The sequence below is a fragment of the Leucopleurus acutus genome, assembly GCF_964270905.1.
Source record: "Leucopleurus acutus genome assembly, chromosome: 2".
Lineage (NCBI taxonomy): Eukaryota > Metazoa > Chordata > Mammalia > Artiodactyla > Delphinidae > Leucopleurus > Leucopleurus acutus.
Window position 1 is genome coordinate 108,034,748 of NC_139143.1, and position 27,958 is coordinate 108,062,705.

Sequence of the window (27,958 nt, forward strand, 5' to 3'; positions counted from 1 at the left end):
ATGGTATCTGTACCATAATGGCCCTCACTGAATGACTGTGCTGAAGCATGCTGGCCCAACAGCTGAAGCCTTGTATCAAACTGAAACCAGTTAGGTTTGTCTCTACAATTCCCAAGTCCCAGGATCTGACTATTTATAAGCCCACACTTGGGCTAGTTCCTTGATCTGGTTTGGAGTTGGGCTTCCTCTCCTCTACCAGTCTCAGTTCTTATGGAAGTCCTGAGGGTTCTCAGAGCAATAGGTGATTTTCTTCCCAAACACGGCCATGATGTGAGTCAGCCTCCAGGAAACCGTCTACAGCGGGCCTTGGTCTGGGGTGACAACAGAGGTGCAATGCTGCCATTCCCACACCCAAAGGACAGCTTGGCAGATGTGGGCCTGTAACATTTCTTTCTGAAACATAATGATTGAGCACATACGGTGTGCCAAACACTGTGCCATGCTCTGAGGATGATTTAGTGAACAAGCAGTCAGGGCACTTAACATTTTACCTGGAATGGAGGTAGATAATAAAAATAAATAAGTAAATTATAAAGGAGGTTGAAAGTCACAAGTGCCAAGGAGGAAAAAAGAAAAAAGTTATGTAAGTGGTCTAGGTAGGTCTGGGGAATGGCGAGAGGCAGGAAAAATTCTCAATTTAAATTGGATGTTTCGGAAAAGTCCGATTTGAACAAAGACTTGAAAAAGCAATTCCTTTGACATGAGGTTCCTACTGAAAAGGCAGCAGAATCCACCTCCCTTGTGGAGTCTGCACCTCTCCCAGGCCCCACTGCTGCTCACCCCACCGTGGCCCTGATGGCTGTGTGGCATTGAGGTGGCCTCCGTCCCCTACAACAGCGTGGCATCCAGAGCAGAGTAAGGCTCTGTCTGCTGGTCGTGCTCAAGCTCATTTTACGGTGCCCTGACAGAAAACACAGCGTGGTTCATTACTTAGAACTCTCCCCAAGGATGAATCATGATTAGTCAGCCCCCACTTTAATAAAATGACCAGGCTTCACCACCACATACAGACTGCAGATTCTTGGCATCCCATTTCCATAATGTTTCACAGGCATCTTTAGCGAAGCTAACAAACAATGTAGGCCCAGATTTTTTTCTCCCTAGAGACCCTCCACATTTCTCCAACTTGCTGCGCTCACATTGATTTCAAAAGGAGCTCTGTACTCACAAGAAAATCACAGAGGGCTCAGTATGTGACCTATGGTTTTTTTTACAGCCATACTATTTTTAAAAAGGGAAGAAACTCAAAGCATTTTCACATCTTCACATTGACAGGAATTGGCTGTTTTGACAAGGGGAAGTCATGGCATAGGATTTTTTAGATAAATTAACAGAATGAAACTGCTAAATTAAAATTGCCACATTGATTTCCTTTTTAGCTCAGCTGTGCATTATATAAAAGGGTCAGAGGAAGGATTTATTATGGGCGATGAGTCTCTGTCGTCCACTAAGAGAGATCAGTGTAGAAAATAAAGTTGTCCATTTCAGACACCCTTTGTCTTCAAGGAACGCTGTCTAGGGGGCCCACGGGTGGCAGAGGCGCTGAAAGGAAATGGAAATTGATAATCGGTCCTGTTAGGCTGATTCTCTGCATGTTCAATTCATATCCTTTTGAAAAGAAGAGATTAGGATGAAACCTCATTGAGGAATACACATTTTGAAGAAAATAGAAACAAAGGTTCTGCGAGGCTATTTCAGTTGGTGTCAAATGTGAGAACAAGGCGACACAAACTTATATGAAGAAAGGGCATTAACAAAATCCCCAGACAAAGAAGGAGCTAATAGCAAATATATGCAGCCGTCTTTGTGGATGCTCACAGGAGAAGTGGTACAACTTGATTTACAAAGGACCTGGATAATTATTTGTTACTTGGAGCCAACCCTGCTTCTCCCTCTGCAGAGGGCAGGCACTGACCATCTGCGTGTCTTAGTTTTGCTTTTGTGCGGATGAGAATTAGCCACATTTTTGTGTCTGGTAAGTATTGCATGAAGAGATGTTTGAAGCACTGGCTTCGTTTTGTTTTAAATCTTTAAACTGTTCCCTCGGCTTCGGTCAGAGGATTATAGCACATCTAACCACAAATAAATTGAAATATCAGCTGAAGAGAGCGCGTGTTGCTCGCTGATGGAATAATGGACGGCAGGTGGTAGAGGGTTTTGTTTTCAGAAAAGCACAGGAGGCTAGAAGTGACAAGAGTGATTTTGTGAGAGGGCTGAAATTGTCAGGATGAAGTTGTGGGGGTCAGTAGTCCCTGAGCTGACCTTTTTGAACAAACCCTGAGAAGACCTTTTACTAGATCCTCACAGCAGTAGAGTATTCATGCCAGAAAGGTTGTTCCTCCCTCTCGATACTGAGAGCTTTAACAAAAAGCATATTTTCTATGATAGGGCCCATGTCCGTGGCTTCACTCACCCCAGCATTCCCTCTGCTGTCAGTGTGTGACTCGCGATCCTAACTGCTCACCTATTCCTTAACACCCTTCTTCAGCCTTTGATATCATCTCCTGTCAAATCATGGAAATCAAGAGACTGGGCTGCAAAGTGGGACACACGATGTGCTAATTTCCATGTCGTTGTCTTCAACCGTCTTCTCGTGCAGGGCTGTTACACGGAACTCCTACCTGACTTCTGGGGACACACTGAAGGGATGAGATGTGTTGTCGATGGCATAAAATTGACGTCTTACTGGTTGTGAGCCAGAGTTACAGAATGCACGGCATTGGTCTTTCTTTTCAAATACTCTTCTGCTTGGCCTCTAATACGTCACTAGCAATCACAATAAATAACACACCTAGTGTGCTTTATACTGAAGGCTTTTTATTCAAAATTGTAAGAACCTTTTGTCTCCAAAGACTGTGAAAAACAATGAGGAGTTTTTTTGCCTTCATTACTAAATAATATTACATTATTTTTTGTCTAATTACATCTTTTGGAAATGATGATAGTTTGTCTTACATACTTAAGAGGTATCCACGGGGGGAGCTGTGCTCCTTGCCCAGGTCAGCGTGCAGATAGCAGGTTCATCCCAGAGTCAAAGATCTCCAAAGCCACGAACCTAAATTTAGAAACTTCTTTTCCATTTGCAACTGGCACAGTAATTTTCTCACTAAACTTCAATCCTCAGATGACCTGGTCTAAACCACTGAAAAGTAAATTATTAAAAATAAACAAATAACCTTTTACAAAGTTTTGAAGCAGATTCACCAGACCATAAAACTTACAATTAGTTTTTTGTTGTTGTTTTGTTTTGTTTTGTTTTTCAGTTTGGCTGCATGTACTTCTCTAATATTTTGAGTAAAAAGAGAGAAATTTGGTAAAAGATCCCTTAGAGAAGCCTTAATTTTTGAATCTGGCAGAAAAAAATAATTTAAACAAAGACCTAAAACCTTAATCTTCTTATCTGATTCCAGGCTCAGTATTCTTTTCAGTAGATGCTGCTGTTTCCTGGTACTTAAACAGACAGAAAACCTAATAATGTCACTCATTATTGCTGGATCTAATTTTTGATGCCCTTCCCATCCCTACTTCTTTGCAGAAGCCAAGAAATGAGGGAATCTATTTTATAATCATCTACTGCTTTCTACACATGTACATTTAAATGCTCTGTATGCAGGGAAGCCAAAGTTTCTGGCCTGAAAAAGAAATGCTGAAAAAAAAAGAGAAATCTAATGTTAAAAAGAAAGAGCATCTAGGCAGAAGGTTAAGGACAGGGGCAAAATAGGAGGGAAAAGGAAGAAGGTATTTTCACAATAGAACCTGAAGATTATAAAGACAGCTCAGGATGCTCAGAGAAGGGAAGGTCAGCCTGCACCAGGGGGAAATACACTGCCTCTACAAGGAATATCTTCTTCTCCTGGGTGTCAGCAAGGACTGTTTGGGAAATAACCAAAATTAATTAATTAATTAATTAACTAATTAATTTTAAATGACATTTGAAAAGAAAAAGCCAATAAATAGATAAAATTATTATTAAAACTCAAAAAAGAGGAAGTAAAAATATATTCTGTAAGAATGAAACCAGAAGTAACCTCAAATATAGGAGAATTAGAGAATAATGTGTTATGTATAACACTTTGGCAATAAACTCTAGAGAGAGTAGCTAATTTCTCATCAAATATAAACGACAAAAATTTTGAAATATGTAACCAGTTATCATCTATAGAACTGGAAAGCAAACTTTAACTTTTACCATTAAAAAGATATCAGGCAAGAGTAGTTTTGCAACTGAATAGCTGATAGTTTTGTCAGAGTTTCTGTTATTTAAACAATCCCTGCTTATAGAAAGATACAGAAAACCCCCCAATAAATTTATTAACCTTGATCAACTTTACTACTAAAACGAGATAACACTGCAATAATACATTATAGACCATTTTCAACTTATGAATAAAGATGCAAAATTCTAAACCAAATAATATTAAAAACTGCATCTTTGACATTACAACGATGTAATGATGTAAAATTGTAATTGTAATTGACATTACAATGATGTAAAAGTTCCAAGCAATGTATCTCTACAGTGGATTAACTTTCTCTTCTAATCTCTGTGTTAGCTTTCTAGAATGTGGATAAACCCCAGTATATAGGTTGAATCAGTATATGAGAAAGATGGTAACAGTGCTTGACCTAGCTTCCTTTGAGTGTCCTCTGCAATTATACTACATTAATAAAGCTTCAGCTGATGATTCTGAAGTGATCTTTTAGTGAAGACTGTTCAGGAAAAAGTAGTTCATCCATACATTCACATATACTTGAAAGCATCGGATAAATGAGTGACTCTTGATGATGATGAGGCATTTAATCAATAAAGGTTTTAGTGGGGAAACCTATAGTGTTAGCACATTCAACCTGTCATTATGCTTTTTATTCCATGGGGACTTGAGTTACTTGTTCAAGCATCTGCTGGGATAGATATTAGAAGACAATAACGGTAATTCATCTTCACTACAAAATGTTGCAAGAAAGAGATTGTGTACAGAAATGAGTTCTGTGAGAAGAGCTTCCCTGCATCCATAGCAGATCCAGGGTTGTCATTTCACACCAGCTGTATGTCTCTAGGCCTCCTAAGCTGGTGTCTCAGTACAATACAGCATAGCCGCCTTTAGAAGGTGTCCATGGTGCAGTCAGCCTGAGTCTCCTTGCTGAACAGTGAATCAGTGAGAGAGGGCAATGCCGAAAAAATTGTAGGTTCTCAGTAAACGTTGGTGTAACTTAACTGGATTATTTAGACAGAAGATTATTCAGCTTTCAAATCACATCCAATGTCTCAGCATTTGCAGAGTTTCCACAGCTACTTTTTCTGAACTTCAATATCATATGCAATGAGAAAATTTTATTGACTCATTAATATTTTCCTTCATTTATCTTCTTTTAGATCAGGTGCACATGCCCAGTTTCCCTTTTATGCATTTGTCCTTTGCTTCCAGAGGAAGATGGAGTTGAAATTACAGTTGGCTTCTCTCCATGTGTACTTATGTGTGTGTGTATACACATACAATATATATATTTATATAGTATATATTGTTATATATGTATATACATGTTATATATGTGTTATAGCAGGCCTTAGTGAAATACCGATACCCGTTTTTAAGTGTTTGGGAAGTAGATATTACCTTAATGGGTCTTCAGTGCTTGTAAAATCCAAGCCTTCGCTGTGTCTCACCAACTGTTGTTTACGATCCTCTCTCTACTGATACCTTATTTTTCCAGCATCAATGTATTTGCTTCTATGGCCTCTAATCTATGTATAGTCTTTGTTTCATATTTTTAGAAATTGGTTTATTATTCTAGTGAAACTTCTCTCATACTCACTGACTTCTACATAAAAAGACTGGCCTACAAAAGACATCACTAGCCAGTCAAAAGTGTTCTCTTTCAATCCACAAACGGACCCATCAAAACTGAAGGTGAGGGTAACTCTTAGCTTGATAGCTCTTCTCAGCTCCGTTCAGTGCAGATGATACTTGCCACCAAAGAGCCTTCTGGAAATGCAATGTTTTTAGCCTCAGGGACATTCAGAAAACTACCATTGTTTAGGTAGCTCGAAGTTTTATTCTGAGTGTGCGTGTAAATATTTTATATGTACATCTATCTAAATGTATGTCTTCCTTCAGAAATATAAATTAAAAATAACTCACTCTAATAAAAGCTAATATTAGAATTTTAATTCTTAAAAAGTTTACATTACAGTTTAATTCTTAGAGGCACATTAATTTGCCAAGACCCCACATAGGACAGAAATCTAGTCATGTATTCAGCAATAAACATCTCTAACCTCAAATGTGCACAGTGCTTTGCTGGAGTGGATGAACATTTCCGATTTAATATGTATTTAACAATATTTTAGAATTTGGCCTGAGGTCTGCTTATCATATTTCTGTCTCATCATTGCTTATGCTTTCTCCCACAACTTAGATTTGCGTGGTAGCTACAGTTCTAAATTAATTTTTGAAGCTCATAGTTTTAAAAAAAGAGAACAATTTTTGCCATAATGATAACTGTAATTTTATTCCCACAAAGGTTTTTATAATATTTCCCATTAGTATACCTTTTAAGACAATATTTGTTTTAATAACATTTTTCTGATTATAAAAGTAATATGTGCTCACTGTAGAAATTAGCAAAATACATTGAATAAAAAAGATCACTGCTAATCTTACTACTCAGAGATCCCAACTGTGAGTGCAGGTGTGTGTATACACATACAAACAATAATTTCTCAAACTAAATTAGTATCCTACTGCATATACTGCTCTAATTCTGCTTTTTATTTCTCTTATTATGTAAGCATTTTCTATACTTCTTATAATCCTCCTGTATATGATTTTCTTTTTAATGGCCATCTAGGATTTTGAGGAATGAGTTCCAATTTAGCCAATCCACTATTTTGCAACTTTAAAAAAAATCAAAATCCATTTTGATGACAAAGAACTTAATGCAGCAAATCTTGGCCCTCTGGGACTTTTCTCTCAAACGTGAAATGTAAGACCATGTGAAAAAAGTAGGAACAGAAGGAGACCCCAAAGTCAGTACCCAGCCTTGATTCTGTGTGTTGACAGGAAACATTGCCGAAGGCGCGCGAGCAGTGAGGCTCCCCAGATTGTCGTATGTGTAATAGAACCTGGACCATTTCTTAGAAGCCAGTAATGGCTTCTTTGGTCATAACTCGAAGTCATCTTATTTACACTAGGGTCCTTTTTTCAGTAGTGAATAGATTGCTTTTAAATTACAAACTTGGAAAGGAGAGGTAAAAAGATTACTGAGTATGAGAGATGAATGAAGAAAAGCAGTAAAGCCTGTGCAATCAGAAGGGTAAGCATCACAGTTCAACTGACATAAGAGATGGATTACAATGGCTCTGAAGTGAGGGACGGTTTACTTAGGAATTTAGCAGTAATTTACATTTAAGGAATCCATTAGTGCCATCACATACACAGTTCCATCACTAGATGACTAACAGGAATGTATGGTATTTGCTTATGATTTTATTGAGTCTAATAAAATATGACATTATCTTTTTGATTCATTTTTATTCAGGGAAAACCTACTTTCCCAGGACTATTGGCTGACGTAACTCACACCAGCCATTAAATGGCATAATGATGCTGTATCTTTTGACATTGTCTTGTGTATCTTTCTCCCTGTGGCTCATTCTGTCCTAGAAAAAAAATATCTCCAAGGGGCTGTGATAGAATTATTCCCTGCACTCTGATCAACAGAAGTTTCTCCTGGAAATAACTAAGTTCATCAACTGCTCAGGTATTTAGCTCATGCAAAGACATTCATAAGAAATACAAGAGGTGAATTTTGCTTTTTAAAAAGTGGTCAGATATCGTGATTTTCTTTGAAGGAACACTATTGCATATGATAAGTTTTTTTTTTTTTTTTTTTTTTTTGGCGGTACGCGGGCCTCTCACTGCTGCGGCCTCTCCCGCTGCGGAGCACAGACGCCGGACGTGCAGGCTCAGCGGCCATGGCTCACGGGCCTAGCCGCTCCGCGGCATGTGGGATCTTCCCGGACCGGGGCACGACCCCGTGTGCCCTGCATCGGCAGGCGGACTCGCAACCACTGCGCCACCAGGGAAGCCCCCGATAATTTCTTCTTGAACTCACATTAATCTTATTTTCTAAGTGGCACTACCTACCTCTAGAATAGATATAGGGGGAAAATAGAATTCAGGAAACAACAGATACCTATCTCAGAAGCATTCGGATCTGGACTCCACCCACATCAGAGGCATCCAGTGAGTTCTCTTCTCTGCCTTCTCTTTCTTTCAGATACTCACATTGTTTTTTGGGATAAAGCTGGAAATAAAACAATATTTATTCCCTGCCTTTTTCTGATGATAAGGTTTTTGTTATTGTTTTATACTTCTAAAATTTAGACATTTATTTATAAATAGAATTTTAGGATGATGATGTAATTTTCATACAGCATTGCTCTAGGAATAATGAAATACCATTGTTACAGCTACTAACAATGATGAGAAAGAACCTTAGAACTGCACCAGTAAGTATTTAGGGAACATAATGCATTCCATCAATTATGAGACATGCATTTTTTTCACATTTTAATACCTCTGAATCAGAATGTCTTGCAATTAATTGATGTCATCTTTAAATTAGCAGACTCTGAAGGTGTAAAAAGTTTTATTAATATTTTAAACAATTTATTTTGCTTATATTTTTCCTCTTATAGTATGCATAATCAGAACATAACATTTTAAATGTGATTAAATACAATGTTGTGCTCTTAATCTGTAATAAATAAAGATAAAATTATCCAGTACTTATAACTGGCATTCTAATACATCAACATAGACCCTCTCCCAAACTCCACTAGACAGAGAAAAACACATTCTCCTGGAATGATCTTCCATAAAAGGAAATTCAAAATCTCATCCTCATTCTGTTTAAAAAACTCACTTTCTGAAGTCTAACTAATAGGCCATTGGGCCAGGATGGATTAATGGATGCTATAGATAATCCACCAAAACTCAAATCATTCATTAATATATTATTCATAAATATATTCCCAAAGCTTGATGGGTAACCAGATTCATTAATTTGTTATATATCCTTACCCTTCCTTTCTGATAGTTAACAATGAAATAAAAATCCAAAGTCAAAGAGAAGCAGCAGCACAAGAACCCAAATAATCCCTAAACTGAGTAGCCGCTCACTGGACAACAGAGAGCCTACTATGTTTTGTTTTTTTTTGTTTGTTTTTTTGCGGTACACGGGCCTCTCACTCTTGTGGCCTCTCCCGTTGCGGAGCACAGGCTCCGGACGCGCAGGCTCAGCGGCCATGGCTCACGGGCTCGGCCGCTCTGCGGCATGTGGGATCTTCCCGGACCAGGGCACGAACCCGTGTCCCCTGCATCGGCAGGCGGACTCTCAACCACTGCGCCACCAGGGAAGCCCAGAGAGCCTACTGTGTTTTACACCTTTCTATAGAATTCAAAATATTGCATTAAGAGTATGGATGTCGTATTTACATGTGTGTGTGTATGTATGTATATACACACAGTAAGCTCATATGTATTTAATTTCATAGTTATATATATTAAAAAAGGCTTTGACCATTATGTTCTGAAACCACTGCTAAGAAAGCAAGAATGTACATGTTGAAATCTCTTTCTGGTTTAATGGAAATGAGGGGGAAAGTTATTGGGGTTTGAAATTTATTTTAAATAAAATCTTAAAAATACCCACTGACCTACATTTATTGAAAGAAAAAACAGTCAACTCCAAATGTAATTGTTATCTTGTCAGGTATTTATTAATAGACAGACAGCTGTCATCTTTTTAAAATGCGCTGAGTTGACAGAATTTCATTTACATAAATGGGTAGACAGTCCTTTTCTTACTTGTCCAACAAACTGGAGACAAAGTGCCTGCCAATGTTTTAATTTCTTTTTCATGTTCTGGTTAGAGAGTGAGAAGAATGCTTTCACTCCACAGTGTCATGAATATGATAATCTATGGAAATCACGGAAAGCAGGTACTTAAGTTAAGCATATACTGTACTATGGGATTCCCTGATGAATTCAAGTCTCTTCTGTTTAGAGAAGATGTTGTTGCCTGTGAAGTGACAGACTGCCAGATGTTCGTGAAGTAGCACGGTAATGGGCTCAGATCTTAGGATCTTTCCCCAACCCCTACAGATGACAGCATTCACTTTAGGGCTTGGCTTCATTCTTTAAGCACTAGTGTTTACATTTACTTCGCAACTATCAAATCTTCATTTCCTTACTTTTACTTACTTAAACATGTGGAGCATAAAATTATATAACTATGCGAGCAATTCTTACTTTATAGAGGGTATGCAGTCTGGATGTGAAATAAACAATTTTCCTTCATGTAAAACATGATGTTAATCCATTGACTTTCCTTGTAAAAGATGGAAAAATAGTTTACTGGAGGGAGGGGAATGTTAATTCTAGGGTAATGGTAAGCCCATAGCAAAATATGCTAAAGCACATGTAAGATAATAATTGAAAAAACTATAATACACTGCTGGAATTTCTGTAATAATGATGATGTTGAAGACAAGGACTAACATTTATTAAGTGCCTGCTATGCACAAAGCTCTAGCATCATTTTATATACAGTGTATACATTATATAATCCTTACTACAACCCTATGAAATGTTATTCCCATTGTATGAATGAGGCAGCTGAGATAATATGAAGGTTAAGCAAAATTTGACTAGGTCAAAAACCTAGTAAATAATGGAACCAGGATTGGAAGCCAAGCTCAGTTCAAGGACTGCACTGTTTATCCTAAATATACTGCCACCCAGTACCTTCATTCACTAAGAATATACAACGAGTCAGTCAGGGTTCAAGGTTCTGGGCAAACATCAGTGAATGAGATTGATGAACAACCTATTCTGGTAGTTCATGCCTTTTAGAGAGGATGGAGAAATGAACTTATTAATTAATTAATTATAGGATTATTATTAAAAGGGAGATACGCAGAGTGTGATTTGGAGGGCCTACTTTAACTGCAAAGTCCCTAAGGCTATAGGAATTTATAACACTTAAGAAAAGCAAGACCAGTGTGCCTGCAGTATAGTGAATTAAGAGGAGAACAGTAAAAAAGAAAACTGAAGAAGTAGTTGGGGACCAGATAAATCTGCAATCATTGTGAAGCTTTTAGATTTTATTTTAAGTGCGCTGGGAAACCATTGGAGAATTTTAAGCAGAGGAGTGACCTGTTCTCATTTGTGTTTGAGATAACTGCTCTGGTAACTATGTGGAGAATACATTATATCAAGTCAAAAGAGAAAGCAGGCAGATCAGTTAGGAGGCTATTGCCATGTTCACTGTGAGAGACAGTGAAGCCTTAGGCTAGTGCCGTATCAATGAAGATGGTGAGAAGTGGGGAGTTTGGGGATGTGTGTTGGGGGTGGAGCCTGGATGTTTTGCTGAAGGATCAATCTACGCAGGATGGTAAGGGAAAGAAAGAAACCATAATAACCCTAGGGTTTTTACTTGAGCAAATGGGTGAGCAGTCACTCCATTATCTGAGATGGGAAAGATTAGAAAAGAAACCTATTTGGAGTGAAATAACAAGGAATCTACTTAAGACATGTTAAGTTTTGAGATTGCTTCTCAACATTTAATTAAATATGTTAATTAAGGTGCTGGACATAAGAGTCTAGAGCTCAGTTTAAAGAATAGAACTGGAGCTATAAATTTGAAAGCCACAGTTTAAATGATATTTAAGGCCATAAGACAAGATTAAATCACTTGGAAAGAGTATGTCAACAGAGGGGGAAAAAAGAGTGGCTAGGACTGAGCCTTGGATATTCTAAGTTTCACAAAGAAAGATTTAACCAGCAAAAGAAATACAGAAGTGATGTAGGAGGAAAAGAAGGGTAGTATTTTAAGAAGGAGGGAGGGCTTACCTAGGTTGAATATTTCTCAGAGATAAAATGAGTACAAAAATGTGGCCATGTAATTTGAGAAATAAAGGTGTTCGTTGACCTCATTACCAAAGCATTTCCATGGTTTGGAATGGAGGACAAATTCCTGACAAAAGTATACTGAGGAGTAAATGGGAGGTGAGGGTGTGAGGACAGACACGATTAACCATTCTTAAAAGAAATTTAAAAGGCAGTAGATAAATAATACCTAGAAGCGGCTGTAGATTCAAAGGAGTTATTTTATTTGTTTTATGTATTTGTTTTCAGGATGAGAGATTAAACCACATTTGTGTGTTAATGGAATACTTTTTAAAAGTGAGAGTGAATCATGGGGTGGGCAGAGATAAAAATTACAGAGGCACATTCCTTTGGATGACCAGGCAGATGTGAGATAGAGCCCTCAGTGGAGCCTTTGAAAGAACCAGGACACTTCCCATCATAGCAAGAAGAAAAGATGAAGGATGATAGTACAGATGAGGTGGATTTATAAAATTTAGAACAATTACTTCAAAAATGTTAACCAATAATGTAATGATCTTTAACCGAGATCATCAACTAACAATGAGAAGGAGTGGCAGTTTAGTTTTTAGGAGAAAGAAGAAGGTATAAGAATGTCATTTTGTAGTGAGAAAGTTCAAGAATGACAGTGGTGGGCTTCCCTGGTGGCGCAGTGGTTGAGAGTCCGCCTGCCGATGCAGGGGACACGGGTTTGTGCCCGGGTCCGGGAAGATCCCACATGCCGCAGAGCGGCTGCGCCCGTGAGCCATGGCCGCTGAGCCTGCGCATCCGGAGCCTGTTGCTCCGCAACGGGAGAGGCCCACGTACCGCTAAAAAAAAAAAAAAAAAAAGAATGACAGTGGTACCGTACCAACCAAGGCTTATTGGGTACTTAGTGCCCATATGGGAAATGGGGAGCAGTCATATTCTCGAGCCATATTCAGTTTTCAAGTGTAAATATAGACTAGCTGGATAATTGGGTTAAATACGGGCTAAGATTTTGCCTGGTGAGTAAAGCAAAGGGTTAGAGGTTGTTGTCGGATAGGATTAGACTTTAAACAAATAATCAGATAACTATATATCATTGAAAATTGTGATAACTATTGTATGTATTCATAGGATTATTTATTTATGTTTAATTCTATTACATGACAAACTACTACAGACTCCTTGAGGATAGGGATCATATCTTTTGCCCTCTGTTATATCTTCAATACTTAGCACATAGAATGAGCCTTCCACAAGAACACATTTTATTAGATCTTTCCCTTGGTCAAATGCCAAAAAACATACAATAATTTTTGGCGAAATAGCAGCTAAAAAGCTTGGGAAGGACATGGCCAGTCAATAGAGAGGAGAAGGGGCTAAGCTTGGAGTTGGGAGACCTAGGTTTGAGTTTACTCTGCTGCCTACTGTTATGTGGACTTGGGCATTAAGTGTTTGCCACATCTGTGGGCCTCAAGTTTCAGCAATATTATAATAATTATGTTATTGTGGAAATTGAGATAATACACAAAAACAATTTCTAAAACCATAACCGCTATTGTTTCATGGTTTTAGAAATTTAGAGCTACATAAGAGTTTTAGAGTTTGGTGTTAATGCTTCTTAGGACATGTGATATTCAACAATTGGCTGATGTCTGATGAAGCTCAGAAAATTAGGTACTAATGGCTGGTTTCGTTGACTGCTGTCCTCATTTTGTGGTATTAGCCAATGCAAAGAATTAGGCTCATCTTTATAAAAGACTATGGCAGCCAATGGCTGCGGTAGGGGGTCACAAGAACAGTAGCATGTACTGCATAGCCATATGGCCTTTGTAAAGGCCACAGAATCAAGTGGATTATTCTTTCCCTGAAGCTGAGTATTTGACTTAATGTGATAATTGCCTAGATTCACAATTGTTCAAAGTAAACTTTTAATAAAATAATGGTTTTTGTAACTATGGTCTATAAAATGTTTTGTTGTTTGATTTTTTTGTTATGAATAGGAAAATGAAATAGTTGGTCATTACTATTTTCTTGATAGAAAACTTTAAACAAAGAACCTGGAAAATACAAAGAAATTATTTGTATTGAGCTCTAAGCCATTGAATCTAAATTGATTGCTGGAATTATACCTTGCAATACCTTATCACTACAAATGCTATCTGTTTTTACAATTCCCTGTTATTATCAGATATTGGATTATGCAATATTATGGACCAGGCAAAATTGTATTTGCCTGGTCATTAGGCATTAGATCAATCCCACTCTTGCCCAGCATTGTGCATAGAGAGAATCTTTCTGAATATTTTATATGAAAAGTGTTTAGACTAGATCACTTATTGTCATCATTAAGCTGTGACCACATATGGTTAGCTGAAATTTCTTGTCAGCACAGCTTTCTGTTGATTTTAATCCTTCATTCATTCATCAAATATTTAATTAAAGCCAACTATATGTAAAGAATTAAGAGGAATGATAAAACATGTTTAAAAAGTATCCTGTTCGGGCTTCCCTGGTGGCGCAGTGGTTGAGGGTCTGCCTGCCGATGCAGGGGACGCGGGTTCGTGCCCCGGTCCGGGAGGATCCCGCGTGCCGCGGAGCGGCTGGGCCCGTGGGCCATGGCTGCTGAGCCTGCGCGTCCGGAGCCTGTGCTCCGCAACGGGAGAGGCCACAGCGGTGAGAGGCCCGCGTACCGCAAAAAAAAAAAAAAAAAAAAAAGTATCCTGTTCTCAAAATGTTTATGATCTATTCAGAAAAATAGAAAATACATAAATAATTGTATTATAGTTTAGAAAGTGATGTAGAAGAGAGACAGAGAGGAAAATCCAAATCTGTGGGGCAAGGATTGCCTTTTGTAGTGACCTAGGTTTGGATATGAGTCTGATGTTACAGATAGATGTTAGCTAGTGTTTTCTATTCTGTATGCAGAAGCTATTGTTTATGGAGAACTTTGCCACGCATATAAAAGATTCTTTTCCCATGTTAAATACTTCCTACTAGCATGGTAATTAACTATGTTAGAAAAGCCTTTTCCTTTCAACTAAAAACTTGCACTTACTTTTATTTTCTCTCCAGTATGAATCTCCTGCTTAGCATAGAAACCCTAAAAATTGACTTTCAAAATGATGATCCTTTTTTCCAGTATGTCCTGAAATGTAACTCCAAATAGTTTTGATTGGATCAAAATGTAACAGTTTTTGTCTTGTGCCACACTTTGAGGTAAGAAGGCTTAAAGCAGTCATCCAGGTGTTTCTTGTGTAGGGAAATACTAGGTATCATATTGAATAAATATGGAAAAGATTGATTCATCTTCTACTCTGGCTCCAAATATAGCCTGAATCCTGAATGCTTTTTTCATATTGATAGCAGTCCCATTTTCTTCATCACAGCATTTTTCTGTTTTCCTTTGCTTCCACACCATTGAATGAAGTAATTTTTATTCCATTTTCCCTTACTGGTGTTTGCACTTGACATTCTATGCAATGTTTAGCCATGAAAGCAGTAGCATTTTGAAGGTGGATTTCAAAAGCCAATTATTTCATTCGAGTCGTCCTAAAGCATTGGAAGAACTATAGCTCAGGAAGTCTTTCTTCATGTGTAGCTAGTATTTTGTGACATTTTTATAATTCAGCATACTTCATCTTTATATTGTTTATCATATTGAGCATAAATTATATTCATATTAAAATAACACTTGGGTTCTATGCTGCTTTATAGTTTTTAAAATGGTAAAAGCTGTATTTTAGTAATCTATTAGTGCCTTCCTATTTCAAACAATTATGAAGAGTAGGGAGGAAGGATGGTCATTGTTATTTCTGTTTTACACAGATGACAACTGAGGCTCACAGAGGGCAGGTGATTCGTCCTAGAAACTAAGTGTCTTAGTCTCTGCATCCCAAGACGAGTGACCATTCTGTATATTGCACTGCTTTAGTAGAAGGCCCTATTTTCCTTTAACAACCTAAAACTTTGAATATACACAAATGCAGTTGAAGTGTATTTGCGTTTTAACCTTACTCACTTGGCAATTTCATGCCTGTTATCACTTATATCTACTCCTAATATGTGTGTAGTTGATTTTATATAGAGTGTGTCTCAGGTGAGTTTGTAACTAGACATCAAACTTCGTAAAGATAATTACAGTGTAGTGTTAGTTGTGATCGTAGGAATTTCCCAATTTATACAGGTTATAATAGCTTTCTTTTTAAAATTGTTTTTATTTCTGTTAATTATCTATACAGATTTCATTATTTAATAACGAGATAAAATAGCAATGCTATCTGTGGTTGTACTGATGAAGTCTAAAACAGTTTAACTCCAACCTTAGGAGTTTGATAAACATTATTTATAATATCTATATTTTACAGCTTCAACAGATTCAGAATGTTCTATAGCTAAATAGGAGGGAAAGAGGTATATATTAATATAATTTATGACTCAGTCCAATGTTTCATCCACAGACTATGTGATGCTACCTGGGCATAAACCCTGAGGATTTCTAACTGAATTTGAAAACAAAACAAAATGACACACTGGAAGGAACCTTATAAATTATCTGGTCCAACCTCCTCATTTTACAGAGAAGAGAACTGAGACTAAGAGGGAGTCACTGCACTGTCATAGGTCACAAGAAGAGCTGATAGCAAGACTAAGATCGGAGCCCCATCTCCCAACTCGGAAGCAAGTGCTACTTCCAATATACCACATTATTTCCCCCAGAAAGATGCCTCCCACGGGGCGTTGCATCTTGAGAATGAAGTATATTAAATTCACATTTGGCTGCTAATCATTTTCTCAGCATCTCTATGGTATTTCATTAACCGCTACATGTAACACTCTGGCCTTTCACCTGTATTAACTTGAGCTCATTAAACTTGAGGCCAGTAATATACAGGACTAAACTAATACAGATATTTTGCATGGTATGTGTTCAGCATTTTCTTTAATGATGTCTACTGTGTGAGGTGTTTTCCGCTTCACAGTTTGTGGAAAAAGAAAAACAGGAAGCATAGATTTCAAGGAATGGAATATGTGTGTAGTATGCTTCTTTATAGCAATCAAGAATACATTAAATACTCATTTAATAAACTTTGTAAGTACTACATCGAAATATGAGTGACAGCGTAGCAGAGAGTCTAGCATCTGGCAGACTGGGATTTGAATCCTGGCTCTGCCATTTATTAATAAGTGAAAACTGGAGCAAGTTATTTAGCCTTTCTGAACCTCAGTTTTCTCATCTGTAAAAGGGGACAAGAACAATACCCACCTCATGGGGTTGCAATGAAGAAGAGATTAGGTACTCATGCGCTTTGCAAAGGTCTTGGTGTATAGCGATGCTCAATAAATATGCTGATTTTGATAATTTTGATAATGATGGTGCAGTTCCTTCCTGTATAGAACTTACAATCCCCTCTCACTAGAGCTATTGTTGAGGAAGTTGATTTCCTTCACTTCTGCCCCAATTCATCATCACTACAAAACACAAGCAGGAGTCCTCCAGAATGCAAGGAAAGAAAAACAAATCCTATTTCATCCTTCCCAGGTTCCCTACCACCACTGTTTTATGCTCATTTTCACTAAGGTGTAACTCTTCTGTAGTTCACAGCCTATGCAGCCACCCGTGAACACAGTTCCCATGTGATTTTGAAAATGTTGGAGACTCTGATTGAGCAGGGGATGATGAGAGAGGAGGGGTCATTTGCAGAAAGATGAGTAGCAAAGAGGTAGAGACAGAAGATTTTCAGAGAGGGTTCTGTGTCAGAAAGAATGGAAGCTAGGTGGTTTCAGGCAGGAGTCACTGTCAGAGCAGCGGTGCAGCAGCTGGTGGGTTGTGAGGGAGTGAAAATCAACTTGTACTGTTGGAGTTGGGATGTGTAGTCAGTATTGGCTCTCTATTTTCCAGAGTACTGTATAATCTTTTAAAAAATGTTATGTCATCTATTTCCCTTTTCTGCTACAACCAGAATCCTATCTCCAACATTCTGGATCATTCTCCTCTTTTTGCCAAAGCACCTACCCAAAATTCATCCTTCTTTCTGCCACCACAAAGACCTGATTACATATTTTCAAATATCTGGTGTTTCCCTACACCCTGAAGAATAAAAATCCAAACTGCTTTGCGCAGAATTCAGAGCCCTTCATAGATTTCCCAGCTTTACCTGCTACTATTCCTCAGACACTTACTCTGTTTTAGTCATGTAAGAATAAGTTCATTCTGTAGTTTCTTAATGTTTCAACCCTTTACTCATCCATTCCTTTCTCTTTTTACCCCCCTTTCCAACACCACACACTATTTCTCCCTTTTATAATCTTTCATCACAATTTAAATTCCTCCTTCACTAAGAAGTCTCTTAGTTGGAATTAATTGCTCATTAAATCAGGGTTACATCAAACTGTGCATCTCTTCCTCTGCTTATCCCTTTCTTCCTTATAATTACCTACATAACCCAAATGTCAGCTGAGGTCAACCAGTCCCATCCTTCTGGATATTACTACAAAATTCCTAGAGATTATGTTCTCTATGTCACTTCTGGCAGTAACTTCCTATTCCCACTGATTTCTGAATCTCCCTCAAATCCTGTCTCTCGTTGGTCTCTATTCTTTGAGCTATATACCAATCCAAGCATGAAACTCAACCCTATTTCCCCGACTTTCTTCCAAATTTCTCTCCAGGATATGTAAGTGGGTAGGAGACGTTTTTAAAGTTTTAGGGGTCATAGAGAAGGATTTGGATTGCTTAAAATTGGATATTAACGCTTCCTCTTTATAGAAGTACTCCCGTCATCACATCAATAGGCTCTTCTCCCTCTATATCTCTCGCTTTTCCTTCTCTTCATGCACGTTCCTCTTCCCTCTCCTCTCTGCTTTCTTTTTTTTTTTTTTAACATCTTTTTTGGAGCATAATTGCTTTACAATGGTGTGTTAGTTTCTGCTTTATAACAAAGTGAATCAGCTAAACATATACATATATCCCCATATCTCTTCCCTCTTGCGTCTCTGTTTCAAAATTCTTCTGCATTTCTCATGCGTAGTTGTTTGACCATCTCTTTGGTTTTGTTTCTCTTCAATCATGCCATCAGGGCTTAATCTCCCGAACTCCAAGCTAAAGATATTGCTTTAAAAGTTATCGCTTTAAGCAATGAAGTTTATTTATTTAGAGGAATCTGCTATACATCATTTAAATGATATTTCAATATAAAACAATAATGTTCTCACCTCAGTTCCATTGAATATGAGTCAGTCCTCCTACAGGCCATAAACTGCTTTTGGAAAGAACGACCTCCTAGTTGTCTTTGCAGCTCCAGCACGTGCACAGTCCTTGGCAAAAAAGCAAGTCTTATCTCCTTCATCCTTTGCTGGCATTCCATTCATGTTAGATTTTCTTCTCTTGGTTGACATTCTCCCTAACATACATCCCGACTTTATCACTTCACAACAAAATGTGCTCTGCTTCCCCTTCACGGAAGAAGCTGCTCACCCTTTGTATCTTATTAAACACAGAGCAGAGGGTCAGCAGTCTGCTGGCTCCCCAGCATCTCTTCCAAAGTATCGCCCTTCTCTCTCTGGTGTTTCTTCCACTTGGAGGATTTTCCTCCCCTTTCCTGACCCTCACACCTCCAACTTCACTACTTGCCAACCGACTTTCACCCTATCCTTCAGAACTCAGCTCGGATGTCATTTCTAGAAAAGTTCTGTCCTCTCAGCCGGGGTCAGGTGCACATTGTCATTGTTCATCTGACATCCTGGGGCACCTCTGCCACAGCCTCTGTCTTGGAGTATTGCAATTGTTATTAACGACAGGCTCTTTAAGGAGACAGATTGTCTTTTATATATAAATTGTAAGTGTCTTGCACTCTACAAGTGTCTTTTTTTTAAATTTATGAATCACAGCTGTTGTGTAAGTATAATTTTTAATTTTAAAGAACTTATTTCTGTAACTTAATTTCTTTCTGAAAGTAATTGTTTGGGATTGCCTGACATTTCAAACAACCAGCGGGATTTTTAAAATACATTCAAGATATTCATGCATGCATTCATTCAATAATTTTTCAAGTTTTGAAAAACCTATTGAGGAAAAAGCTAAGCAACAAGCCAAAAACAAGGGGGGGGGGAAACATATTGAGTACCTGTTATGTGCTGGATCAAAAACTAACTAGGACCTCAAGTGGAGAAGATGGAGGCAGACGCTAATAGTGATAAGGCAGTGGCATAAGTGCAAGGCTAAAAAGTGCCCAGAGTGCTCTGCAGCACTGCAAGGTCCCCCTAACACTGCGGACAGAGGGGAGTCAGTAAAGGACATTACTTCAATGCTGTGAATACCAAGTTGAGAGGAAAATGCCAAATGGGCATGTACCAGGTAAAAAAGACAGGGCGGGCTCGTTCTAGCATGAGCAAATGTGGAAATACAGAGCCTGGTACACAATGCAACATAAGCAGTTAAGGCTTGTGGGAATAAATTGGCAGGCATGCACTTTACAATTATTCCATTTTAACGCTTATACCGAGCATCAAATGTATCGTGAGTTAGATACTATCATTCTCATTTCATTGATAAGGAAAATTAGTAGCAGAATGGTTAAGTAATTGGCTCATAGTCACACAGGTAATGAGTGTAAAACTGATTTTAATGCAAATTTGACTTCTAAATCAGTATCCTAACCACTATGCAAATGCTGGCTTTCTGCTTTCACTATGAAGCATGAGTTATCTTTGCTTTTGACTGCTATAGACATTGCATTTTTGATCAGAAGTTGTCCACTTAAATTTATCAGGTTAAACTAAGACTTATATTTCATTAATTTCATATATTTTGCATGTCCTACTCCAGTGTCCCAATGTGTACCACTGGGCACTACATAGTACTATGGTAATATAATGTACAGATGGTCCTTCTCTCTTTGTCTTCTTATTGTTTTCCACTGTCCAAATCTGATAATATCATGAAAAATGGCTTACTGTTATATCAGTGATTAAGTATTACAAGCCAGTTATTCATGGGGAAAATCTGAGTTTCTGAATGTAAGCCATGTGAAAGCAGATTTTGGAATAAAAATCAGGATCAAATGTAAGTGATTACTGTCATAATTGAAGGAAGGGAAGAAGAAAAGTAACTGAATTCAGACAGAACAGAACAGAGACCTCTCATCTCTGTCTCCCATACTTCCTTGCATCAAGCCAAGTGCACAGTGACTGAAATTAGGGTGTGCTAGGAACACACTCAGAGAACCCAGGTTCCCAGCCATCGTGCTCCTGGGGCCTCTCACTGTTGTGGTCTCTCCCGTTGCGGAGCACAGGCTCCAGACGCGCAGGCTCAGCGGCCATGGCTCACGGGCCCAGCCGCTCCGCGGCATGTGGGATCCTCCCGGACCGGGGCACGAACCCGTGTCCCCTGCATCGGCAGGCGAACTCTTAACCACTGCGCCACCAGGGAAGCCCTGCATTTTTTATTTTAGATATCCAAGAGTACTCCGTTGCCTTTCTGAGTTTTGTTAAAGATCAACTCTTTGAAAGTTTGTTTTCTTCACTTTTCTCTTTGGTGGTCATTTGATTGAGATTAAATAGTTTTCCAAGGAGCTTTGTATACAATGACTTTAGATAACTGCAATAACCAGATATACTTGACATATAATTCAGCCTGACAGTACCCCTCAATGAATGACAAGAGATACTTATAAAATTAGTTGCAATGATAATTACACACATTACGTATGGAAATTATTCAACCTTTAATGTAGCAAAGGACAGTTCCTGGCCCAGAGTAGGCATTTGATATTGTATATGTTGAATAAACGACAAAAGATAGTGTAACTAAGTCATATGTGAACATGTTTTTGTAAAACATATAAAATAAATTCTTAGTTGTGAAGCATACTATATCCTTTACCTCTAATTTATTCTTCAATCTGTCAGTGTATACACACAGAAATGAGACATATATATATTTGGATTTCAGGTTTATACTGAGTGCAAAATATGTATACAAATTAAAATACACACACATATATATTGCACTCAGTGTGTGTGTGTGTATATATATATTTACAGTATATGCACTATATATATACATATATATATATCTTGCACTAAGTATAAACCTGAAATCATTTTATCTTTTATTACCATTTGAATATCAAATAAATTACTTTTCTTGCCCTCATTGTTTCAAATCAGATGAGAGAGTATGATTAGGAAAATAAGAGTTGATCTCCTACAGCACTATAGACCAGTGCTATTAGCCAACTTGCTGCCATTCTCATAAAAATTATGCAATTTAAATGGGAAGATACTAGTGCCTGCTTCTATTAGAAACAAGAACCTCTTCTACTTCATAATATGCTCAATTACCTTTAGATTGATCCATGAATAAATTATAATCCAGATAGACCTCTTTACCCTAAAGCTTTGCTGGCTTAAGGTATCCTTGTTGATTCATTATGTTGTCACTTTTCTATTGGCAGTGTAATGCTTTTAATATCTGGACAGAGACAGTTTTAGTGTGAGATACTGTTATCTTTAAATGAGTAGGATTTAGCTTTCTGGTGAGGACAAATTCATCAATGATGAATCCCTGGAGAAAGCATTGAAACAAAAACCACACCATTTCTGAGCTTTGTTCAGCTCATCAGTTACAAAGCAGCTTTCGAGAGTCCTAAAGAACTTTTTCCTTTGTTTAAGAAATATAGCTTGACGCTCAAAACTGCTCTCTTTGAGTTACTGCAGGCTACAACTTTTTCTGCAAGAAAATAATGAATGAAGAGGAAAAGCTCCTGCTGCTGGCCCTGTCAGGCCCTGCTGCTTCTCCTCCTGCAATAGGAAATCAATTAACTATATGTTCAGACAGAGATTTGAACTAAATGCTTTATTAATCATCGCTGATTGCACACATATACAGTGGCCCTCTCTGCCTTCACCTTCACTCTTTCTTATTTTTATTTTGCTTTGGTTTGTTCCTTTGGCAAGATCTGAACACAAACATATGCCTAAATGTAATATGTGATCCTCTGGTGCAAGGGAGAATTGACCTTTTTATTTGCAGAAAACTTAACTTTTCAAATGTTCAGTTCTCAGCTATCCTAGAGGCATTCTAACGTGCGATGTAATAATAATTTTTTAAAAGCAGTGAAATTTCTCACACTAATGCAGAAAGCAAAGTGACTATGGCAGCCTTGAAGTTTTGGAACCTGGTACAACACTTCAGCCTCTGGGATCTCCATATGGCAGTGAGAAACTACATGAAAATAGACGCTGTTTGATTTGGAGATAAATGGCAGAACGTTGAGGGGGCAGTCACTGATATTCTGTGTGGGTGTGCTTTCGATTTAAAGAAAACTTTGGCAACAGTTTTCTTTTTTTTCCACTGATTCTTCAACCCACACACAAAGAAAATCCTATAGGAATCTCTATGTTAAATTGAAAACCTCTCCTTAGGACTAGTTATAAAAGATTAGCACATTAGAATCGTAGCACCTTTAGTTATGGAAAGGCTGCATTAGTTACATATGGTAAATGTGGTCAACCACGGCAAAAAAGTTACAGAAAATATCAGGCGGTTGGTGTCTATTCAGGCTGTATTCTATTCTGAATCAAGGGATTTCCTATTATTAATTATTATTATTTTTACCATTATTGGAACAATTTAAAATCATCACAGTTTAAATTTAACTGCTTTATTTCTCTTTGGATAAAGAATAATCTAAATGGAAAAAAATATCTCCTCTGGTCTATGTTTAAAAGAAGATAGATTAAAAAGTTCTGAGAATAATTTCTTTTGAATAATTTTACAGAACATTTAGGTGGAATGAGATAGTGTTGAGGAAGGTAAGGCCCCATCAAGGAATCAGGATGATGGTTCAGATTTTCATAGAGCTTGCCTTTATCGTGAGGGATCTGCTAGACTCAGAGGTCATGTGTTTCACACTAACAAGTCTTGATAATAATCTTCAAGGATATAAGATTAGGGTAGAGGTGTCCTTGATGTGTAAGAGAAGTGTGGGGAGATTGATATTCTGACAAGGTTTATATCAAGTGGACGTACATTCACCAAAGAAAGGACCCTCGGGGCATTTCTTTGGCACCAAGTGTAATCTGTAACACCTCATCTGCCCTAGGAAAAGAATCATTTCATAATAGGACAAGCAAGCACTATCTTTTCTACATGAAAAGGGCTTACATATGTGATAATATTGAGGATTTGTTTTAGACTCTATTTTATGCTTTTTAACAAGACAGCATCACTTATTTTATGATAAAATAGATACAACATATTCATATATTTTCTCCCTCTGTCATATCATTTCATATTACTGTAATCATTAAATACTGTAATTTAGAAAAGCATTAAGGTGCAGAGATGAAGTATATAGTTCTGGTTTAATTGTGTGTATTAATTTGGCATTCATAACATTGTTTCTATTTGCTCAACTTGTTGACATAATTACAGTAAATTGGTAATGGAAATAACAATCTTAGATAGTTCCACATGAATATTTTCTGCTAATATAAATTTTCAGTTGCAGTTTGGCCAAATTGGAACACAGTTTCAGTTTAGTTTACCTACTGTAGTGACATCTCTAAAGGATCAGAGAACTCATTTTCCTAGAGTGTTATGCAACCTGGTAGGTAGAGGCCAGTGTTTTAAAACAAGTGTGATTTTTTCACCTAATTACTTGCTAGGGCAGAGATCAGGATGACCTTGGAATGCTGTAGTTTTCCAAGCCTTCACTGGCTAGGTAAATCTGCTTTATTCTGCAGGAGAGCTGGCGGGGGCGGGGGGTGGGGGGGGTGCGGGGGCGGCGGGTGGTATTTTTTCAGTCTTTGAAAAGAGACCTAGCAATTCCAGGTTCCAGGCAGACACAGAACATTTGGAATTCAGTGGTGTCTATCACCAGCAGTATATGTCAGTAAAAGTGAAGATCAAAGGTTCTAGAAGAGAAGGACAAAGTGAAGAGGAAATAATTGTCGGATAATGAATAGTATGAGGGCATATTCATGTTAACGTGAAACCACTTAGCATTTTTCCATGACACCCAGGTATCTTTCTAAATGAACTTTGTAAAGTACAATTGAATAACCTTGAGATTTAAAGCTCCATAATGTGATTTTGAATACTGAGGGAGTTTGTTGAAGCACTGTGATATTTCCTCTGCTTTTCATTTCTATTTTTGCCTCTTTCATGCAAAATAAACTTTATTTTCTGTGCAGAGAAATCAATATTTTTACCATTTTGTTTTTCAGCTATTCCAGTAAACTGCAATCAACGTTAGTTACAATCTTTAAAGAGATGTAGTAAGAATTTGAACACAATAAAACAGAGATACAGATTTGAACTTTGGCAAAGTACCTTTGCTATTGACAAAAGCATTTGTCAGAGACTAGGCTGTGTCTATATTGTGCTAAAAACCTGATGAAGAGGAAAAAAAGCATCAATAGGTTTCACCTTCTGTCTATATGAACTAAACAAATGGTTTAACTAATAGCTATTGTTTTAAGTGAATGGTTTGGTTTACCATTGTGAATTTTACTCTGTTTAGAAATGTATTTCAATTAATATTTGTATATCTAATACATACCTATTTGGTAAAGGTATTGTGCTATTGTGTTCTTTTTAATAATTAATGGACTCTGTTACGTAGAAGACTAGGGTCCAAGAATGAATGAAGACCTTGTTACAGTATATGTGAAACAGTCTCAGAACACACATTTGTTTGTTTATAATATTTGTGTTTATATCCTCACATTGTTCTCTTCTGTGAGCTAACATACTTTCTTATTTGTGTGTTTTCCTATTAGAAACTGCCAAGTTTTGGACCTTATCTTGAGCAGCGCAAGAAAATCATAGCAGAGGAAAAGATTAGACTGAAAGAACAAAATGCAACTTTTCCACCACTTGAGAGAAACCATTTTATCCCCAAAAAGCCTATTCCCACTATTAAGGTAAAGATTAAGCTGTATATGTAAATATGTCTATTTTATTGTTTAGTTTGTGTTTATTTCCTGTTTAAATGTACCACTTTTTTTTTTTTAATATATTGAGAGTTTTAAAAATTCGGTCTGCAGTGACAGGATAGCCTCTTTTATTTGTATATTTTATACTTTTTAGAACACTGTCAAATATGTGTTTCATGCAAATTTTGGATGTATTAAATAGGCCATAAAATATTACAGTGAATTCTTTGTCTTCTTACACTCATTTAAAAATTACTGTAATCTTAATTAAATCGAAGAGGTATCTTAGTCATACAGTACAACTAAATTATCAATATGCACCATCAATATCAACATGATACCTTACATTTTGGACAAACTTTCTCTGCTTCAGCCTTGGGAAAGCCTGTACAAATTTGGGTTTCAGGAAATTATTTTCTGGATAATATCAAAAATTATCATTAAGATGGAATTATGTGTGCATTATATTTCTTGTTTTTCTTCTTTAACTTCTTATTTTGAAAAAGATGTAGATTCACATACAGGTGTAAGAAATAATACAGAGAGGTCTCATGTACCCTTTACCCAGTTTCCCCCAATGGTAGCATGTTGTAAAACTGTAATACAGCATCACAACAAGGATAATGACACAGATAAAATCTACTGATCTTATTCAGATTTCTCCAGTTGTACTTCTACTCATTTGTGTGTGTGAGCACACACGTGTGTTTAGTTCTGTGTAATTTCACCCCATGGGTAGGTTCCTGTGTCCACACCACAGTCAAGATATGAGTTCCATCAGCACAAAGATCCCTCAGCTTGCCCTTTTATAGCCACACCTACTTCCCTCCTGCCCACCTCCCTCAAGATGGAATTATTTTAAAGTAATCATAATTTAAAAAAAAAAAAAAAGAGTATTACTGGTCCACATTCTGTCTGAAGTCACCATCAAGGAATGTGGTTTTCAGTCACTGAAACTTACTCTTCTCCATTTAGTGACTATCTCCATTTCCTGGTTGAAGCATCAGCTGAAAAGCTGACTCTTAGGAGCTCTTTGAAATTCCTCTTTAGTAGTCAAACAGGAGTTGGAACCCTTAAAAATCCCCTCTATCTATGAGAAAGAAGAAATGTGTCCTATGCTAAAAACAGTGGAATTTAGACGATGTTGAGATGGCTAAGTTATTCAGAGCTCTGAAAGGAAATATGGAAGTGGCTGAACACAAATTCTACTAGCACTTCAATGCCATAATTCCAAATAAAGTGAACACTTGGGACTTTCAGCAGTATAATAGCCCCAAAGAGTCTCTTGAGCTGTTTCCTTTCAATTATTTGTGTGATACTGAAAGGATGAACTGGACACTGATGGTAAAGAAGAAGCCAGATCCTTCCACTCTTCACATTTCCCCCACCCTTTGGCTATAACTAATATATGATTTGGGGTTAAGTGGGAATTGTCCCTGCTTGTTTTTTCCTACTTAATTAATTTGAAATAAATGTAAGATCTCCATCTTTTCCTTATGTATACAAAATTCAAAAGAAAAATATTATCTATATTTGAAATAAAGGAAGAGCAAGGTGATTATAAAAGCATTGTGGCCTTTTTTAGGCTTCTATTCTGTCAGGGAATATATTGATAACCTAGAATCAAAACAAAAACAGAACAAACAAAAAACCTGCTGAAGTTGAATTAAAGCTATCTGATCACTAATCCAAATAAAATATCAAACTCAGCAGAATTAAATAAACCAAAGAACTGGGAAGTCAGGAAAGTAAGTAAACATTTTTTTAAAGTCTCAAGGAGAGATGAGGAGTCTTATTAGAAATCTTACAGGCTTACATTCCTCTCCTAAATTGTTACTTCAGAGATGATCCAAATTGAAGTACCCCTGGTGTTACAGTACATAAGCCTCAAGAGACCATTGACACCATCTTCCCATAACTAAGACCATAACAGTGCTGACATATTAAGGGGCTGCTATGGTAGATTTTTCTCAATGTCCAGTGGATTTTCCACTACCTTGTTTTTCTTCCCAGGGTGTCTATACCCATTCTATAATACCTGTTATCATTTCTAGAAATATGGTGTGTCCTGTCAGAAAGCATAATGGTAGCTGATA

At 37.4% G+C, this 27,958-nt stretch overlaps 1 protein-coding gene across 1 annotated transcript in view; it reads left to right on the forward strand.

Annotated features, from left to right (window-relative positions):
* Window positions 1–27,958, forward strand: part of DPYD (dihydropyrimidine dehydrogenase) — an 803,004-nt gene that overhangs the window by 754,774 nt on the left and 20,272 nt on the right. The window contains exon 21 of the mRNA XM_082832404.1: window positions 25,707–25,850. Within this exon, the coding sequence (XP_082688530.1) occupies window positions 25,707–25,850 (144 nt within the window). The remainder of the gene's footprint in view (window positions 1–25,706; window positions 25,851–27,958) is intronic.